The 20,991-nt window shown below is 49.6% G+C and overlaps 1 protein-coding gene and 1 long non-coding RNA gene across 4 annotated transcripts in view; one reads left to right on the top strand and one right to left on the bottom strand.

The window, feature by feature from the left end:
• Window positions 1-20,991, bottom strand: part of GPR156 (G protein-coupled receptor 156) — a 58,715-nt gene that overhangs the window by 29,369 nt on the left and 8,355 nt on the right. For 2 of the 3 annotated variants that reach the window (XM_043538735.1, XM_043538736.1), the window contains exons 2-3: window positions 5,213-5,313; window positions 1,557-1,723 (exon numbers count right to left, since the gene is read on the bottom strand). In XM_043538735.1, coding sequence (XP_043394670.1) covers window positions 1,557-1,661 — 105 coding nt within the window. In that variant the 5' untranslated portion in view covers window positions 1,662-1,723; window positions 5,213-5,313. Of the gene's footprint in view, window positions 1-1,556; window positions 1,797-5,212; window positions 5,314-20,991 lie in introns of all 3 variants that reach the window. The other variant, XM_037909654.2, reaches the window with a different exon arrangement.
• LOC119567135 lies at window positions 5,921-15,420 on the top strand. Its single transcript, XR_005226916.2, has 5 exons — window positions 5,921-6,779; window positions 10,153-10,258; window positions 11,437-11,498; window positions 13,329-13,445; window positions 15,134-15,420. It is a non-coding gene; the product is annotated as an uncharacterized LOC119567135 (long non-coding RNA).

Here is a 20,991-nt window from a genome sequence, read left to right on the forward strand (position 1 = left end):
TGTGCCCTGCCACCCTCCCAACCCTATCTGTCCTGGGGTGCTCCCCTCCAAGCCACTGGCCCCATTCTCTAGCATCCTGCCCCATCTGCCCCGTGACCTATCCCCCACGCTATCTGCCCCATGATCTACTCCCTGGCCCTGTTTTCCTAGCCACCCATCTTCCCTCTATGTCCTACTCCCCTAGCCCTTTTGTCCCCCTGGTATGTCCTGAACCCCACCCCATCTGTCCCATGTCCTGGCCCCCATCCCCACCCCCTGTCCAGACTCCAGTCCCCCTGTATTATCCCCCATTGTTCCACCCATGTATTGAATAGCTACCCTCCCCGCCAGCCTCACATCAGGATGGCTTCCCCCCCATCCTGGTGCAGCTCCCGTGGCACTTTGGATTGACACGCAGAGGGGTACACTCGAGATGGGGGGCCAGAGCTGAATGGAGATGGGGAACAGATGGAGCCGTACACTGCGAGTGCTCTTGGGGCTAGATCCCTAATGCAGGGTGGGGCTGGGCAGGGCTGCTGGCCCTTAGGGTTGATGGAGCCCAGTGGGGGTCCTTCCAGAGCAGCCTGTTTATGGAGGAGCATGCTGCTATAAGGGAGTAGTGGGGGTGGGGGGTCATAGTGATGTTCTGCCTAGGGCAGCAGATTGTCTTGAGCAGCCCCTGCCTGAAGCACGGCTGCAAACTCTATCTCAGGAACCAGCTGGGGAAGCCTAGCACTGCTGTTCCTCTCCTCCACACACACACCAAAAACAATCCTGGCTCTGTTGGAGGTCCCAGGGCTCCGAACTCTGGGAGAGCATTTCAGTGGCAGGTGAGTGGAGTATAACTCATGGCCCAGACAGGGGAATATTAGTTGTAATAAAGCAGCCAGAGCTAGGGGAGCCAAAGAGCTTTAATCTTCTAATTAAAGGTCAGCGTGGAGGCTAGCACGGGGTTCAGTAGAAGGCCAAGTGGCATTCATGCCCAGCTGGGCCCACGTGAACGCTGACAGGCACACAGACAACAGCTCCAGACTGGAAACAGTGGCTTACATTCTTCTTCCAAAATTATATCAAAATAGACTTAGCCAACTAAGACCATTCCTGTGTCATCCCCAAGAGCTCAATGACTTACGGGGCGGGGGAGGCGAGGTCCCATCTATTATGGGCTTTGGCTTTTAATTAAATCCCTCTTTATTAATATTTGACAGGCACTTTGAAGTTCCAGGGAAGGTGGAAGGTCAAGGGGATGGAACGTCATTTCAGTTCCACACTCACATTAGCTCACTGGGAAAGATTCTTTCAAATTCCTTGGCTGTTTCCCCAGGCTGGTTCCTTACACTCTACCCGCCAAGCTTTTACCCAGACAAGTTTTAAAGACCTCAAGTATTGGGGTTTCCTTCCTTTCCCTTGGGAGACTGCTCCACAAGCCAAGAGTCCTTACTCCCACTGGGGAGAAGTTTCCCCTAGGAAGTTTTCTAGTGTGCTCCTCCTCCTCAGAGGCCGCCCCCAAACTCATTCCTCTGTGTAGAACCTGGCATTCAAGGTCAGAGCAGCTCAGTCCCCATCTTGGTACGTACAATCGTTATCGTGCAGAGATCCCGCAAGGTCCTCTGCCTCCGCGCCTGGCTGTTCCAACTGGAGTAGCTGTCACACAAGTCAGAGCAGTTGAATCCAGGCTCCATAGCACATCCTTAGTCTTCATTCAGCCCTGTTTTCTGGGCAGCGGGGAAGCCAGCAGTCAGTCCTGCAGTGGAAGGGAGACCAACACTGGGCCAAGTTCCTCCAGCAGCTCACGTTTTTCCAGTGACAATAACAACCTTAAAAAGAACAGGAGTACTTGTGGCACCTTAGAGACTAACAAATTTATTAGAGCACACGCTTTTGTGAGCTACAGCTCACTTCATCAGATGCATAGAATGGAACATATAGTAAGATATATATATATATATACATACAGATAAGTTGGAAGTTACCATACAAACTGTGAGAGGCTAATTAGTTAAGATGAGCTATTATCAGCAGGAGAAAAAAACAACAACTTTTGTAGTGATGATCAAGACAGTTGACAAGAAGGTGTGAGGATACTTAACTTAAGGAAATAGATTCAATATGTGTAATGACCCAGCCACTCCCAGTCTCTATTCAAATCCAAGTTAATGGTATCTAGTTTGCATATTAATTCAAGCTCAGCAGTTTCTCCTTGGAGTCTGTTTTTGAAGCTTTTCTCTTGCAAAATTGCCACCCTTAAATCTTTTATTGAGTGGCCAGAGAGGCTGAAGTGTTCTTCTACCGGTTTTTGAATGTTATGATTCCTGATGTCAGATTCTGTGGGTTAGTATGTTGTTCAGAGGTGTGTTGGAAACATTGTTTGAGTCGGAGACATTGAAAGTAGGATTCTAGGTCACCACAGAACTGTATCATGCTCGTGGGTCTGGAGGGACAAAAGGAGAGGCCCCGAGATAGGACAGACTCTTCTGCTGAGCTAAGAGTACAGCTGGAAAGATTAACAATATTGTTGGGTGGGTTAAGGGAACCACTGTTGTGGTTCCTTGTGGCATGTAGTAGTTTAAATAGTTTAGTGTCCTTTTTCCTTTGTCGAGAAGCAAAGTTTGTGTTGTAAATCGCTTGTCTAGATTTTGTAAAAATACTAACCCACAGAATCCTTCCTACCAAGACTACAAAAAGAAGGATTTTGCGTGGACTCCTCCTGAAGGTCGAAACAACAGACTGGACTTCTACATAGAGTGCTTCCGTCGATGTGCACGGGCTGAAATTGTGGAAAAGCAGCATCACTTGCCCCTTAACCTCAGCCGTGCTGAACACAACGCCATCAACAGCCTCAGGAACAACTCTGACATCATAATCAAAAAGGCTGACAAAGGAGGTGCTGTCATCATCATGAATAAGTTGGAATATGAACAAGAGGCTGTTAGGCAGCTCTCTAACTCCACATTTTACAGGCCATTATCCTCTGATCCCACTGAGGGTAACCAAAAGAAACTACACCATCTGCTCAAGAAACTCCCTGGAAAAGCACAGGAACAGATCTGTGCAGACACATGCCTAGAACCCTGACCAGGGGTATTCTATCTGCTACCCAAGATCCATAAACCTGGAAATCCTGGACACCCCATCATCTCAGGCATTGGCAACCTGACAGCGGGATTGTCTGGCTATGTGGACTCTCTCCTCAGGCCCTATGCTACCAGCACTCCCAGCTATCTTTGAGACACTACTGACTTCCTGAGGAAACTACAATCCATCAGTGATCTTCCTGAAAACACCATCCTAGCCACTATGGATGTAGAAGCCCTCCACATCCCACACAACATTCCACACAAAGATGGACTACAAGCCGTCAGGAACAGTATCCCCGATAATGTCACGGCAAACCTGGTGGCTGACCTGTGTGACTTTATCCTCACCCACAACTATTTCACATTTGGGGACAATATATACCTTCAAGTCAGCGGCACTGCTATGGGTATCCGCATGGCCCCACAGTATGCCAACATTTTTATGGCTGACTTAGAACAACACTTCCTCAGCTCTCGTCCCCTAATGCCCCTACTCTACTTGCGCTACATTGATGACATCTTCATCATCTGGACCCATAGAAAAGAAGCCCTTGAGGAATTCCACCATGATTTCAACAATTTCCATCCCACCATCAACCTCAGCCTGGACCAGTCCACACAAGCGGTCCATTTCCTGGACACTACGGTGCTAATAAGAGATAGTCACATAAACACCACCCTATACCGGAAACCTACTGACCGCTATACTTACCTACATGCCTCCAGCTTCCATCCAGGACACACCACACGATCCACTGTCTACAGCCAAGCTCTAAGATACAACCGCATTTGCTCCAATCCCTCAGACAGAGACAAACAAGATGTCTATCAAGCATTCTTAAAATTACAATACCCACCTGCTGAAGTGAAAAAACAGACTGACAGAGCCAGAAGAATACCCAGAAGTCACCTACTACAGGACAGGCCCAACAAAGAAAATAACAAAGAACGCCACTAGCCGTCACCTTCAGCCCCGACCTAAAACCTCTCCAGCGCATCATCAAAGATTTACAACCTATCCTGAAAAATGATCCCACTCTCACAGATCTTGGGAGACAGACCAGTCATCGCTTACAGACAGCCCCCCAACCTGAAGCAAATATTCACCAGTAACCACACAACAAAAACACTGACCCAGGAACCTATCCTTGCAACAAAGCCCAATGCCAACTCTGTCCACACATTTATTCAAGTGACACTATCATAGGACCTAATCACATTAGCCCACGCCATCAAGGGCTCATTCACCTGCACATCTACCAATGTTATATATGCCATCATGTGCCAGCAATACCCCTCTGCCATGTACATTGGCCAAATAGGACAGTCTCTACACAAAAGAATAAATGGACACAAATCTGACATCAGGAATCATAACATTCAAAAACCAGTAGGAGAACACTTCAACCTCTCTGGCCACTCAGTAAAAGATTTAAGAGTGGCAATTTTGCAACAGAAAAGCTTCAAAAACAGACTCCAAGGAGAAACTGCTGAACTTGAATTAATATGCAAACTAGATACTATTAACTTCGGTTTGAATAGAGACTGGGAGTGGCTGGGTCATTACACATATTGAATCTATTTCCTTAAGTTAAGTATCCTTACACCTTCTTGTCAACTGTTTTGATTATCACTACAAAAGTTTGTTTGTTTTTCTCCTGCTGATAATAGCTCATCTTAACTAATTAGCCTCTCACAGTTTGTATGGTAACTTCCAACTTATCTGTATGTATATATATATATATATATGTTCCATTCTATGCATCTGATGAAGTGAGCTATAGCTCACAAAAGCTTGTGCTCTAATAAATTTGTTAGTCTCTAAGGTGCCACAAGTACTCCTGTTGTTTTTGCGGATACAGACTAACATAGCTGCTACGCTGAAACCTGTCAATAGCAACCTTGAAATTCATCTCATTTCCCCCATGTCTGAGGTGTGCCAGGGGGCTTTCAGCCAGTGACACTGTTACACACAACCACAGTTGTGTGGTGGCAACCCATTTAACAGGCATTCTCTGTCACAGCAGGAACCCACACCGTACGTGTGCAAACCTCCACCTCCCCACACCCAGCCAAGGCAGTGTCTTGTTGGCTGTCCATACCGGTCTGCATAAATCAGCTGTATTGATCCTCTTCAAATAACATGACAATCTTACTGTTTCATCACCAGGTGGCAGCCTCCTCCACTGTTGTATGGATACAGCCCCAGCTTCTCCCCACTCCCCAAACTGCTGTAGGTCCGCAATGAAGACAGCGCCTGTGGGCCACAGAGAAGGTCATTAACCCTGAAACTGAAATGAACAGCAATGATTACAGGCGCCGGTTATTTGAGATGGCACATGGAGTAAAATGCACCGTCTCTAGGGTCCATATGGTTTAAATGATTAGTATTTAATACTTAAATCACAGTAGTGCCCTGAGGCCCTGATCAGGATTGGGGCCCCTTGACGCTGGGTACTGCACAAGCTCATGCCCAGACACAGCCCCAAAGGACTGATTGTCTAGAAGTTATTAAATCATTCGTAGCCGGGAGTATTTCTGAGCAAGGGGGAAGTGGGGAATTTAGCAGGGCTGCAGAACTTTAGAAGGCTGTCCACATGGGTGGCGGGTATCATAGGCAGGGAGAGGCTGTGCCTCCCCAAACAGCCTAGCGTGGCCCCGCCCACACTCCGCCCCCAGGCCAGGCCCCCTCCTGTAGTTCCCAGCGCTCTGCCCTGGCTGGCCCAGGCTGGCTGGGGCTGGCTGGCCTGCCTCCCGCAGGGACTGGGGGTGGCTGGTGCTGGGGCCGTGCTGCCCACCTGGCACTCAGACTGCACCGTCCGGCATTCTGGGGCTGGCCGCACAGGAGCTGGAGGTGCTCCAGCCACACTGCCTGGGCCTCTGGGGCTGGGGATGCTGCGCCGCCAGAGCACTTGCAAGAGGGGAATCCCCTGCAGAATTTCATTCTGGTGCAGGAGGGAAAGAACAGAGTCATGGAGTTGAAGGCCAGAAGGGACTACTAGGTCATCTGGGCTGACATCCAATGCATCACAGGCGACCAACGCTGTCACACCCCAATGGCTCCCCATCCCTCAGGGAGTCTTCAGGGAAGGCAGATCTGCATTGTATGTGGCTAACACTGTTGCAAGCATTGCAAAGCATTTTGGGGAGGGTCAACGATGTGTGAGTGGAGAGTGGAAGTTTCCTTTGCAGAATACGAGAGGCCGGGGGGAAGAAAGAAGAAGAGCAGAGAACGGGTTAACTCAACACTTCAGCTAGCTCCATGTGAAGATAAGACGCTGGCCCCGGCCCAAGGTCACAGGCTTGACGAGAAATCAGCAGCTGCCCAGCCGTGAGAAGAAGAGAACTAAGTTGAGCAGAGCTGCAGAGATAGCAGCGAGAACAGTGAGAGCAAATGAGACGGTGACAGCAAAGGCCAATAGAAGGGAAAACACAGTCTCCGGAGCCGGGATGTTTTGGGAAACCGAGGAGGCCACAGCAAGCCGGTTTGGACTGGCACAAAGAGCACCTGAAGCAGAGGTCCCTGAGTGGACTACCTCCCCGCCTGTCCCCTCCCCGTCCTCCCAAGGAGTCCAGGACTTAAAACCCTCCTGAGAACTGGAGCAACTCGGAGAGCACAGCAGATCCTTGGACGGCCTGGGCCCAGGACAGCACTCCCGTCCACCTCCCACCCCCCTTCTTCTGACATTACACCCAGACTTGGTCAGTCTGGGTCGTGCCTGTGTGAGTATGAAAGTGGGTTAGGGCTTGGGGCATTAACGCTTTTTTTCTTCCCCTGAGTGAAGTGGGAGCGTTCCCAACACTCTCTGTTGTTATTTTATTATTTTATTAATAAAGCTTTTAAATTTAGACACTTGGTGTGCCTCGTCATCTCCTCCCCAAAAAGATCCTGTGGCCCCAGCCTGATCAACTGTGGCCCCAGGCAGACTGGTAACGAAAATCTGTCACAACGCCACCCAGCACCTACCACTAAACCCAACAATGGAAATGAGACCAAAGAAAATAAGACCCATAGGAGACTAGATTATTACGGGCTCCAGGCACAGAATAGGAGGGAGCAAGGTGCACCAGTGCTCGAGGCCCCTGAAATGGCAGGGAAATGATTCAGTCAGATATACTCAGATAATCCTGCAAGAAACCTATACCCACAGAATGCAAAGGAAGGTGAAAACCCCCCAAGGTCACTGCTAGTCTGATCTGGGGGAAAATTCCTTCCTGACTCCACATATGGCCATCGGTTAGACCCTGAGCATGTGAGCAAGAACCAGCCAGCCAAGCATGAGCTTGAGAATAGAGAAAGCAAATACTCTGTGCCATCCCAGAGCCCTGGCTGCCCTGCCCAGTGTCCCATCTCCAGCCATCGTCATCCCTGATCCTTCTGAGGAAGAATATATTTAAAACCTGCCCTCTCAGAATACATTGGGGAAAAACAGCTGGACCCCTGAAGCATGACACTTAGGGGCACAGGCCATGAACCGGACGTGAGCCCTGGGTTGTTGGGCCTGTCCCCCCACCATCACAAGCAACCCTGGCATACAACTGCTCTCACAAATTTGTCCAGCTCTTCTTAAAATGAATTATGTTGTTTGCTCACACAACTCCACCCCTCTGTTAGAAACCTTTACATTTCCTGTCTAAATTTGTTCGTGGCCAGCGTATAGCCATTTTTTTGGTGCCAACATTGTCAGTTAACTTAAATAGCACCTCACCCTCCATGGTATTTACCCCTACTGTATTTCTAGAGAGAAATCATATCCCCTTTGCCTTCTTTTTGCTAGTCTAAACAAGCCAAACTCTTCCAGTCTCCTCTCATAAGACAGGCCCTCCATTCCCCTGATTACCCTAGTAGCTCTTCTCTGCAGCTGTTCCAATTTAAATTCAAACATGGGTGACTAGAACTGTACACCGTATTCCAAACGAGGTCTTACCAGTGGCTTGAACAAGCACACCAGAAAGAACCCTTCTGCGGAGGCCCATCCCTGCTCAGATTCAGAGTTTTGGGGGTGCAATACTGACTCTGTCACATGACTCTTCTTGCTCCCATGCAGAAGAGGGGGCTCTCCAATGAGAGCACCCTTCAGGTTCCAGGTGCATGGCTACAGTCTATGCAGCATCATGAACTGGCTGCTTTCAGCCATGATCTCATTATTTAGCAGCAGAAGAATTCCAGGGCAAATCTATACTGGATCCTTCCATGGGGGCTGCAGCTGACTTCTTGGGGATTCATCTCATTCCAGCAAATAACAAATTCATTAAATAAACAAAGGAATAACACAAGCAGCAACACCATCACCTGAAATTTAATGCAATTTAAGTATGGTCTTAAGTGCTTTATTTAACAGGGAAGAGATTACTCGCATGCTTAAATTAAACATAATTTCAGTCTGGAAATAAAGCGTAAAATTTAGCAGAGATTAATTAGCCATTGGAACAATTACCCAGGGTTGTGGTGGATTCTCCATCACTGACAATTTTTAAATCGAGATTGGATGTTTTACCAAAAGATCTGCTCTGGGAATTATTTGGGGGAAGTTCTATGGCTTGTGTTGTACAGGGGGTCAGACTAGATGATCACAATGGTCCCTTCTGGCTCTGAAATCTATGGACCTATGAATATGCGTAAGTCCTTTGCTGAATGGGGGTCTGAGTGACAGTTTAGCTATCGACACTGGACCAGTCTATTTATTAAGTAGGATTAAAAGTCTAACATCTCTAAATTTTTTCTCTCTCGCAGCGCTCTGGCTGCCGGGTATTACATCATGTCACTCTGCAATGGTTCTCCTCATCACCTTAGCTTCTATTTCCTCTTTAATTCTTTGTTGTGGGGTTTTAACAGCCCTCATTACCATTTTAGATATGAGGTCATACTGCTATTCAAACATCCTTATTCAGTTAGTATGGGCAACATTTTTAATTGGCTTCCGCTGCACAACCAGAAGTGAGTCCAGTGCAGTTAGCAGTGTAGAAGAGGGACAGAAGGGTGGCAGATCATTATTTATTTGCTCATAACAATAGATGAGGTGAGTGCAAAATTCAGACTTTTCTTCTAGCTGCTGTTTAACAGCGATGTATCTTCACAACTGTAGCCTAAATGCAAATCAGGTTCATTGGCATGTAGACGGCCTTTCCTTCATGAGGTTCCTTTGTTTTCTCCACTGCACTGCTAGCTTCCCCGATATAAAAATTAATTCCCTTTGGTCAGAAATATGGCCAGATTCTGGGATCCTTCCTCATGCAAAACTCTTATGGACTTCAATGTGTAAGGAAGAACTGGGTGAAAACTGAAAAAGGGTCTCATGATTTGACTTACGATTATTACGTTTTATTTTAGATGATCAAGGCTCATATTGCCACAGAACCTAAGGGCAGGTTCTCAGCTAGTGTAATTGGTGTAGATTCTGATTCACATCATCTGAGAATCTGGCCCGCAGTAAATTAAAACATCTACACAGGATTATCTGTATTTGTGAGGTTTCCATTCCAGCATGGAACTAAGCTCTACACCTCTGCATCCAAAAAGCAGGAGGGCTACCTCTTAAGTGAAAAGAGAAGCTACTGTTTCAGTAGTTGTCCTATTTGAGCCTATTATTAAAAGGCTTATGGACAAAAATTGTACATGTGTGCAACGAGGTACCCACAGCACCCCTCCAGATTCAGGCTGTTGGCCCCCTCCTCCATTAATCAGGGACACTTCAGTCTGGTGCAACACCCATGTTCTTTATTCATGATCAGTTTCCCACCCCCAGTTTCCAACTATATACAGGCTTTACAACTGCTTGGCCTACCACAGGCCTGGCCAGCAACAGACTAGGAGGCTCCTACTCCCTCTGAACCTGACCTCCCACTCTTAGTCCCTTTCTCTCACTTCCTTCCAGGCTTATAGCTAGCTCCTGCTAATGAGGCTGGCAGGTGTGGTCAGTTACTAGGCAAACATAGGGCAGTTTCCCCAACCCTAATTCAGTCTCCCTGATTGGGGCAGGAATGGAAGGAGCTGATTAAGGGCTTCTGGAGCAGCACCCCTGCCACAATCTGACACAGAATTTTTTTCCTTCTGAGATATCCCATTCAAATACCAACACAATTCTGCTCTTTCAAGAATCCAGCTGTGATGTGGCAGACCAGGTGACAGCTCATGCCAAGACCCCTCAGTCTCAACTGAATACTGATCATACATAGCTGGAAGCCGTCTGGCTCACCTGTGGGTTAGTATTGTTAAAAATGGTATTAGAATTATAAGAATGTGTTAAGCTTTTAAGAAATGTGTGTGAGTTGCTGCATGCATTAATCTCACTTATAACATCTGTATCCCATGATATAAGGTCATGGGCAGTGGGTGAACCCCTGGCTAGCCCCGCCCCGCCCCTTCTGCCCAAGGCCACGCCCCTTCCATGCCCACTGGAGCCCAGCCCCCACTGTGGCCACTGTCCCAGGCTAGTGCCCCCAGCCCTGCCCCCTGCCACACCAGGCAGGGCGGCCCCAGCCCCCGAGTGCCGGACAGCACGGCCCCAGCCTCCCCGGGCTACGCTGCCCGGTCCGACCCCTGGCAGGCCGGCCCCCTCTCCCCTGAAGCTGCCTCCAGGCTGAGCTGCCAGCTCCAGCCCCAGCGCTGGGTGGGTAGACAGGCAGGCAGGCAGCGCGGCCCCAGCGCCGGGAGGATGGATGGCGTGGCATGGCCCCAGGGGTGCACCGCAGCCCCCAGCCTGCCCGCCCCAGCCTCTGGCACAAAGGGAACAGCCTTACAGAAGGCAGGATGGGGCCTGAGCATGGGTGGGGACACATCAGGCTGTTTGGGAAGGCAGAGCCTTCCCATGCCTATGATACCCGCCGCCCATGTATAAGGTAATATGTAAGAGGTTTGCTTTGTTAACTGTAAATCACCAGACAGGAGAGAAGCATTAGCAAGTGTGAAATAACATCTCCTGTTGGAAACTGGTATCTTCTGCCCAACCAAGGGAGGCCAATCAGCACCAGACGAACCATTGTGAAACATCAGAGGACAAAAGATTTTGTTGATTGCCCCTCCACCCGCACCCCACAAAGAGGAGCTGTACAAATAAATTGCTCCCAACAGCTGAATTGACAGAAGAGGGCAAGGAATAAAAAAGCAGAAGAGGGCAAGGAATAAAAAGCCCTTCCTGACAAGGAAGAAGTGCATCTTTTACACTGCTTCAAATCTGAGGGGCAAGGATTACTAAACATAAGCAAAAGATCCCCAGTGCTTGGCCTGGGTTAGCCCTAAAGGACACAGAGAACTTGCTTATTATAGAATCTTCTATTACTTTTTTAAACTTAAGATTGGAACTCATTTGTGTGTATCTATGTTTACCTCCTTTAATCTTGTAAATAACTCATTTCCTTTTCCAATAAAATAAATCTTTAGATAGTATAGGATCAGCTACAAGCGTTGTTTTGGGGAGAGATCTAAGACACAACTGACACTGGGTAAGTGACTAGTCCTTTGGGACTGGGAGTAACCTGAATACTGTTGTGATTTTTTGGTGTAAGGGACTGTCTATGACAATGGCAAGCTTACCTGGCTGACAAGATAGATCAGAGTACCCAAACCATTGCTACTTTGACTTCAGATCACTGCAGCAATTCCCACTTATATATCCCAGGGTCAGTCACTGAGGGTTTTTTATATAAATCAATGTAGAATTTTATAAACCAGTGCACAGATGACAGGTTGAACAAATAAAAAGGGATATTGTTGCAGAAAAAGTTTGATTTGGATTTAATCTAACCAAAGCACAGTGTGCCAGAGCCCACAGACATGGTATCAGGACACAGAGAACTACAGAGAGATAGGCACACCCATGGCAAACAATTCATGTAATATTAACAGCCCAGATCATGCCTGGGCATTCTCCCACTGTGTGTGGATTTCTCCCTGCCCATGAGAAGGTCAGTGGAGCCACGCGGACAGAGAGGGAGCCAGAGAAAGCAGGCAGGGGACTCTGGAGCTGGTGCAAATACAGGACTGCCGCATGGGTGGCACTGGTCCTTACCAGATCTCCCAGACACCAGTACTTTAATATCTCAGAAGATCTGTATGATCTGGAGGCCAAAGCCCCTGTTTCTTCCACAGAGAGGCAAACCCCATCCCGCCTCACCATGAAGAAGTTCATAGGAACCTCTAAAGAAGCTCATGGAGTTCCTGCACAGATGGTTGGGATTTCCCTGGTTGGGGTACAAGTTGGGCCACTAGCAGAGTAGGGCCTGTCCCAAGTGACAGGGCCAAGCTCTTTAGAAAGGAAATAAGTTAGCTCTGTGACTTCCCGCGAAGGGGTCACCCCAGTAGTCTTGCACACCTAATAAGAGATGGCCATGAGCGTCTATCAGCAAGGAAAGCAAAAGTTGCAGTGTGAATCCCATACGCTCACATCTTTATTCTAAGACCAAATTTCTTCCAACAAGGTGAGCCTCACAATCCCCAAAGAGGGCCAGGTTGTATGCTTTGCTCCCTGCCCTGCACAGGGACCTGTGCAGAGCCGCACCATCCCTGAACTCGCCAGGCATCTGGGATTCTCTCTAGCACAGGGAATCTGACTGACAGTGCAGAAAGCCGGGGAGGCTCTCTGTACACTTCCCCGGCCCACGCAAGCCCTGCCCGCAGCGGCACACGTGGGCCATGCTGTTTGTTAGCAACTGAATACAAAATAGTATCTGAGAAATTCTCAACAAAGGAACTCCTCTCACACAGGATGCAGGGCTGGGGGGGAATGGGGGAAGGGGCACCCATATACCCATCCAGCCAGATGTGGGGGATTCTCCATCACTGACTATTTTTAAATCAAATTGAATATTTTTCTAAAATACCTGTTCTCGGAATTATTTTGGGGGAGTTCTGTGCTACACGGGAGGTCAGACCAGCTTATCACAATGATCCCTTAGAATCCATGAATCTAAAAGGGAGCTTTGGGTTAAAAAAAAAAAAGTGTGGAAGCCCAGAGATCTAGCGAGAGCTCTGCTTCAGGAACAACGTGGAGAGCTGGCAGGGAATCAGAGCCTATGTCCAGGAATCAAAGTTCAAAGCAGGCTTTGCGTTCCAGTGCACTGCTGCCCCTTCGCAAGGGAAGAGGATTCTTCAAACTTTCCAAGGTCCTAGCCTCTCAAAAACACTTTCACGCTATTATGCAAATGGATTCAGTGCTGTTTCCATGAAAGCTGGTCACCAAGGACAATTAGCACTCATTAGCATGCAATAAAGTGCTGATGTGAATATTGCCAAAAGGCAACAACCATCTCATTTGCTCTCCTTCCTCTAATTAGAACTTGTGGAAATCACACTGCTTCCTTTCACGGAAGCCCAGGAAAGCAAGGAGCATCAATCAAGTTTCAGAAAGCTGCCCGGCGAACAGGAGATGATGGCTTCTTTAAGGCCCAGTGGTGAGTCCAACATGGCAGCCCCCAGCAGCAGAACTCTATGTGACAGTGGCGTGGAACAGGGGTGGGGCGGGGACCATAGCCCTCCCACTTTTTGAAAGTGGACAGGCCTGTCCCATCCACTTTTCCCCACAGCAGCCCCAGCCCCAGGCAGGCCAGCAGCTGGTGTGGGCCATGCAAACCCACCACCTGCCTGCAAAGAAGAGGGGCTGAGAGCAGCCCCTGGCCCATGTCCTTGCCCAGCCCAGGGCAGGTGGAGGTGCAAGGTCTGCGACTTCATGCCAGCTCCCCACAGCTGCCTGCGCGGCTCTTCCCAACCTGCCTCTGGCCTGAGAGGGGGACCTCAGAGCCACAGCCCGGCCTTGGGACGAGCCGCGCAGGCAGCTGTGGGGAGCCTGGGTCCCTCCGCCTGCCCTGAGTTGGGGCCCAGGGCCAGGGGCTGCTCTTGGTGGACCCCCCCCCCCCCCACTGCAGGCAGGTGGAGGGGCTGCATCGCAGCTCTCCACAGCTGCCTGCAAGTCTCTTATCATGACGGGTGGCGGCTTCAAGGCCCCTCCCACGGCCAGAGCCAGGTCAGGGAGAGCCATGTGGGCAGCTGTGGGGAGCCTGGGTCCCTCCACCTGCCTTGGGCAGGGGGTCTGCTTTTGGCCCCACCCCAGCTTCTGGCTTGGCCAGGGGCGGGACCTCTGGGGAAGAGGCAGGGCCTCGGGGGGAAGAGGAAGACGGGGCCTCAGGGGTGGGGGCACCTGCCCCCCCCCTTTTGGGAAGGCTCTGACGCCCTTGCTATGCAATGGCCAGTGTTGCAGTGCAAATCACATCACTCCACAGTAATAATTAGGGCTGGTGCACTGACACTTGCAGTTCACTGCTGCACTCGGCTCCAATCAGGAAGCTCAGGCAGCCATCTTGTCAGCTCTCATACACAAAACAGGGCTGTCACATCAATGAGAAGCCCCAGAGTGTTGCACAAGGCGGTGGTGGTGATGCAGCAGGTGGTGCCCTTCCTCCAAGTTGGCGTTGAACTAATGCTGCAATGTGTCAGGTTAACAACAGTGAGTCAGGTTTATGTGCAGGTATCTGTGTTTTCTGACGGGGACTGTGATGGGTCATGTGCCCCACACTACCCCATAGGGGGTTAATAGAGCCCTAGGGAGTCTGCGCAGGAAGCAGCCAATTAGAGAGGGGCTGCGAGAAGCAGCCAATCAGGGCTGGGCTGGCCCATATAAGAAGGGCTGCAGAGCTAGCAACTTCAGTCACACCCTGTAGCTTGAAGAGGGAAAACTGGTTGCCTTGCAGGAGCTAGCACCTTGACAGAGCAGTGCTGGGCAAGATCGTGGGAGTGGGCTCCCAGCTGACTGCTGGCATACTGAAGCCCTGAGACACGGGCGGAGAAGGTGCTGGGGCTGCCAGGAAGTGGCCCAGGGAAGTAGACTAAGGGGTTGGAGGGGAATGCAGCATGTGGCTGCCATCTACAAGGTCCTGGGGTCAGGACCTAGAATAGTGAGTGGGTGCAGGTCCCGCTGGCCCCCACTCACCACTGGGGAAGTGGCTGAACAGTGGACTGCCATTCCCACAGAAGTGGGGACAGGGCTGGCTCTAGGTTTTTTCTGATCTGAGAGCACAACTGCCCAAGCAAAAAAAAAAAAAAAAAAAGTGTCCGGAATGCTGACCCTGGAATTATTCTGCCCCAGGTATGTGCTTGCTTTGCTGGTGCCTAGAGCTGGTCCTGAGCGGCGAGCGCAGTGCAGCCGGAGGGCTGCGTCATGAAGAGGACGCTGTGGTCCTGGGACGTCCAGCAGAGGGCGTCACAGTGGTGAGTCACACCCATCACATGGACACAAAACTAAAGCACGTCGATTGTTTGTGAGTTGTCTCCCCCCCCACTCCTTTTCTGGGCTTCTGTCACTTTGATGTGTTTACGTGAATACAGCTGAAAGGGTTTTGATACTGGAAACCCATAGTCTCCAATTTCAGGCCAGGTCTACGCTACAGACCTATATCGGTATAACTATGTTGCTCAGGGGTATGAAAAATCCACACCCCTGAGCGATGTAGTTATACCAATCTAACTCCCCCATGTAGACAGAGCTATGTCGACAGGATGGCTTCTCCCATCGACATAGCTACTGCCTCTTGGGGAGGTGGATGAACTACGCTGACAAGAGAAAATTTCCCCTTGGTGTAGTAGCCTCTTCACTTAAGCGCTTCAGCTTCTAAGGCTATGTCTACACTACGAAATTAGGTCAAATTTATAGAAGTCGGTTTTGTAGAAAGCATTTTTACACAGTCAATTGTGTGTCCCCCCACACAAATGCTCTAAGTGCATTTAGTTGGCATTTAGTCAGCAGAGTGCTTCCACAGTACCGCGGCAACAGTCGACTTCAGGAGCATTGCACTGTGGGTAGCTATCCCACAGTTCCTACAGCCCACTTGAGCCCATTTGAATTCTGGGTAGAAATTCCAATGCCTGATGGGGCAAAAACATTGTCACGGGTGGTTCTGGGTACATATCGTCAGGCACCCCCTTCCCTCCCGCCCTCCGTGAAAGCAACGGCAGACAATCGTTTTGCTCCTTTTTTCCTGGGTTACCCGAGCAGGCGCCATACCACAGCAAGCATGGAGCCTGCTCAGCTCACTGTATGTCTCCTGCACGCTGGCAGACACGGTACTGCATTGCTACACAGCAGCTCATTGCCTTTTGGCAGCAGACAGTGCAGTATGACTGATAGCCATCGTCGCCATACTCCAAGGTGCTCTTTTAGCCGACCTCAGTGAGGTCGGTCAGGGGCGCCTAGGCAACCATGGGAGTGATTCAGCCAGGTCATTTCGCTTTTAAGTTTAGTCTCATGGCAATTCAGTCCTGCCGGCAGTCCTACTGCATCATCTTCTAATGAGCAGCCAGGAGACGATGGCCAGCAATCATACTGCACAGTCTTCTGCCGAGCACCTAGGAGATGACGATGGCTAGCGGTCGTACTGCACTGTCTGCTGCCAGCAAGATTTATAAAGATAGATGAAGTGGATCAAAACAAGAAATAGACCATATTTGTTTTGTATTCATTTCTCCTCCCTCCCACTGTAAAATCAACGACCTGCTAAATCCAGGGTTTTGAGTTCTATCCTTGAGGGGGCCATTCTGTTTCTCCTCGATGCAAAGCCACCCCCTTTGTTGATTTTAATTCCCTGTAAGCCAACCCTGTAAGCCATGTTGTCAGTCGCCCCTCCCTCAGTCAGCAATGGCAGACAATCGTTTCATGCCTTTTTTTCAGCGCAGACACCATAGCACTGGGAACATGGAGCCCGCTCAGATCACCGCGGCAATTATGAGCACTATAAACACTGCGCACATTATACAGCAGGATATGCAGAACCATAACCTGCAAGAAAAGCGAAACCTGGCAAGGAGGAGGCGACTGCAGCGCGGTGACAAGAGTGATGGGCACATGGACATAGAATTCTCACAAAATATGGGCCCCTGCAATGTGCATAACATGGTGTCAATTGGGCAGGTTCATGGCATGGAACGCCAATTCTGGGACCAGGAAACAAGCACAGAGTGCTGGGACTGCATAGTGTTGCAGGTCTGGGACGATTCCTAGTGGCTGTGAAACTTTCATGGAATTTTTTGATTTGCTTTCCCCTGCCCTGAAACACAAGAATACCAAGATGAGAGCAGCCCTCACAGTTCACAAGCAAGTGGCGATAGCCCTCTGGAAGCTTGCAACGCCAGACAGCTACCGGTCAGTCGGGAATCAATTTGGAGTGGGCAAATCTACTGTGGGGGCTGCTGTGATCCAAGTAGCCAGCGCGATCACTGACCTGCTTCTATGAAGGGTAGTGACTCTGGGAAATGTGCAGGTCATAGTGGATGGCTTTGCTGCAATGGTATTCCCTAACTGTGGTGGGGCAATAGATGGAACCCATATCCCTGTCTTGGCACCGGAGCACCAAGGCAGCGAGTACATAAACCGAAAGGGGTACTTTTTCAATGGTGCTGCAAGCACTGGTGGATCACAAGGGACGTTTCACCAATATCAACGTGGGATGGCCGGCAAAGGTACATGACGCTCGCATCTTCAGGAACTCTTGTCTGTGGAAACAGCTGCAGCAAGGGACTTACTTTCCAGACCAGAAAATAACCGTTGGGGATGCTGAAATGCCTATAGCTATCCTTGGACGCAGCCTACCCCTTAATGCCATGGTTCATGAAGCCATACACAGGCACCCTGGACAGTAGTCAGGAGCTGTTCAACTATAGGCTGAGCAAGTGCAGAATGGTGGTAGAACGTGCATTTGGATGTTTAAAAGTGCGCTGGCGCAGTTTACAGACTTGGTTAGACCTCAGCAAAACCAATATTCCCATTGTTATTACTGCTTGCTGTGCACTCCACAATAATCTGTGAGAGCAAGGGGGAGACGTTTATGGCAGGGTGGGAGGTTGAGGCAAATAGCGTGGCCGCTGATTATACCCAGCCAGACACCAGGGCAGTTTGATGCGCACCGCACCCTCCTGTACTCTTCTGAGAAGCTTTGAAATCCAGTTTCAGGAATGGCTACGGTGTGACAGTTCTGTTTGGTTCTCCTTGATGGAAACCTCCCCTGGTTTCACTCTACTTTCCTGTAAGCTAAGCACCCTCCTCTCTCCCCTTCGATCACAGCTTGCAGAGGCAATTAAGTCATTGTTGCTTCACGTTCATGCATTCTTTATTTATTCATCACACAAATATGGGGATAACTGCCAAGGTAGCCTAGGAGGGGTTGTGAAGGAGGGAAGCACTAAGTGGGGTGGTGGAGGAGGGAAGGACATGGCCACACAGCGCTTTAAAACTTATTGAATGCCAGCCTTCTGTTGCTTGGACAATCCTCTGGGATGGAGTGGCTGGGTGCCAGAGGACCCCCCACCGTGTTCTTGGGTATCTGGGTGAGGAGGCTATGGAACTTGGAGAGGAGGGTGGTTGGTTACACAGGGGCTATAGCAGCAGTCTGTGCTCCTGCTGCCTTTCCTGCAGCTCAACCATATGCTGGAGCATATGAGTTTGATCCTCCAGCAGCCTGAGCATTGACTCCTGCCTTCTTTCAGCAAGCTGACGCCACCTACCATCTTTAGCCCGCCACCTCTCCTCACGGTCATATTGTGTTTTCCTGCGACTCTGAGATTGTCTGCCTCCATGTATTTTGCTATGCTCTGTCAGTGTGGGAGGACAGCATGAGGTCAGAGAACATTTCATCACGAGTGTGGTTTTTTTTTGCCTTCTAATCTTCGCTAGCCTCCGGGAAGGAGAAACATGTGCAGCTGGTGGAGGAAAAAAAAGGGAGAGTGGTAGCTAAAAAGACCCATTTTATAGAACAATGGGTACACTCTTTCATGGTAAACCTTGCTGTTAACATTACATAGCACATGTGCTTTCATTACAAGGTCGCATTTTGCCTCTTATTGAGGGTATGCCAGTTTGGTGTGAGAGATCACTCACCAAGGGCCGGGCAGCAGAATTCGGCTTGCAGGCAGCCCTGGTAAGCCACAGTCTTTTGGCTTCTTTAACCTTCTTAACATGTGGGAATGGCTTCAAACTGCAGCGGCCTCATTTCCCATACGAAGTAGCTGTTGGGTTGGCCATTAAAAATGGGTTGGCCATTTAAAAGGAGGGGCTGCGGTTTCCGGGTTCACGTGCAGCAGAAACCCAACTAAGTCCCCCTCCCCACCACACACCCCCCTCCAATTCTCTGGGATAATTGCTTCACCCCTCCCCCCACCGCGTGGCTAACAGAGGGGGAAGATTTCTGTTCCGCCACAGACAAACAGCCCAGCACGAACGGCCACCTCTGAATGTCCCCTTAACAAAATTCCCCTATTTCAACCAGGTGACCATGAATGATATCACACTCCTGAGGATAACACAGAGAGATAAAGAACGGATGTTGCTTGAATGCCAGCAAACACCAGGACCACATACTGCCATGCTTTCTTATGCAATGATTCCAGACTACGTGCTGCTGGCCTGCTGTGGTAAAGTGTCCTACCATGGAGGACGGAATAAGGCTGCCCTCCCTAGAAACCTTTTGCAAAGGCTTTGGGAGTATATCTAGGAGAGTTTCATTGGGATGTCCCTGGAGGATTGCTGTTCCATCCCCATACACATTAACAGACTTTTCCAGTAGCTGTACTGGCCGCAAATGCCAGGACAAATTAATCATTAAACACACTTGCTTTTAAACCATGTATAATATTTACAAAGATACACTCACCAGAGGTCCCTTCTCTGCCTTCAGGGTCTGGGAGCCTGCCTTGGGTGGGTTTGGGGGGTACTGGGTCCAGGTCCAGGGTGATAAACAGATCCTGGCTGCCGCGGAAACCGGTTTCTCTGCTTCCTTGCTGTAAGCTATCATCTTCCTCGCCCCCAAAACCCGCTTTCGAGTTGCCTCCCACTCCTTGGACAGAGTCAAAGCACAGGGTTGGAGTAGTGGTGGCTGCAACCCCTAGAGCAGCATGCAGCTCATCATAGAAGCAGCATGTCTGAGGCTCTGAACTAGAGCGGCCGTTTGCCTCTCTGGTTTTTTGGTAGGCTTGCCTGAGCTCCTTAAGTTTCACACGGCACTGCTTCGGGTCCCTGTTATAGCCTCTGTCCTTCATGCCCTTAGAAATTTTTTCAAATATTTTGGCATTTCGTCTTTTCGAACTGAGTTCTGCCAGCATGGACTCGTCTCCCCACACAGCGATCAGATCATGTACCTCCCGTTCGGTCCATGCTGGAGCTCTTTGGCAATTCTGGGACTGCATGGTCTCCTCTGATGATGAGCTCTGCATGGTGACCTGTGCAGGTGAGCTCACCATGCTGGCCGAACAGGAAATGAGATTCAAAAGTTCGCAGGGCTTTTCCTGTCTACCTGGCCAGTGCATCTGAGTTGAGAGCACTGTCCAAAGCGGTCACAACTGAGCACTCTGGGATAACTCCCAGAGGCCAATACCATCGAATTGCATCTACGGTACCCCAAATTTGACCCGGCAAGGCCGATTTCAGCACTAATCCCCTCGTCGGGGGTGGAATAAAGAAATCTATTTTAAGAGCCCTTTAAGTCGAAAAAAAGGGCTTCATTGTGTGGACGGGTGCAGGGTTAAAATGAGATAACGCTGCTAAATTCAACCTCAACTCATAGTGTAGACCAGGCCTAAGAAGTTCTCCGAAAGTGACAAGAACGTCAGGGTTTTTGGTTATGCCCATTAGGCTTGTTAGGAAACAATAATCTAGAGGGGAAGGGAAACGAGTGAAGTCATTACCGGTTGGGGAGAGGGGTGTCGCTTGTGGGTGGATTCAACAAGCATTGGATTTTGTGAGAGGAGTCACAGATTGTTAGGAGGGCTCAGTCAACTAGCACCTAGACAGTTCTGGAAGATGGTCAGGGCATCTGGGAATGTGAGTTTTACATTAAACCAGTTCGCTTACCTTTCTTTGTTTGTTTTTTCCTCAGTCTTCAGTGTTGAATTCACTAGACTGCAGTTTCTCAGCCTAACTGTAGTACATGTGAAAGCTGCTGCTCAGTACAGCAAATGGAT

This window comes from Chelonia mydas, chromosome 1 (genome assembly GCF_015237465.2).
Source record: "Chelonia mydas isolate rCheMyd1 chromosome 1, rCheMyd1.pri.v2, whole genome shotgun sequence".
NCBI lineage: Eukaryota > Metazoa > Chordata > Testudines > Cheloniidae > Chelonia > Chelonia mydas.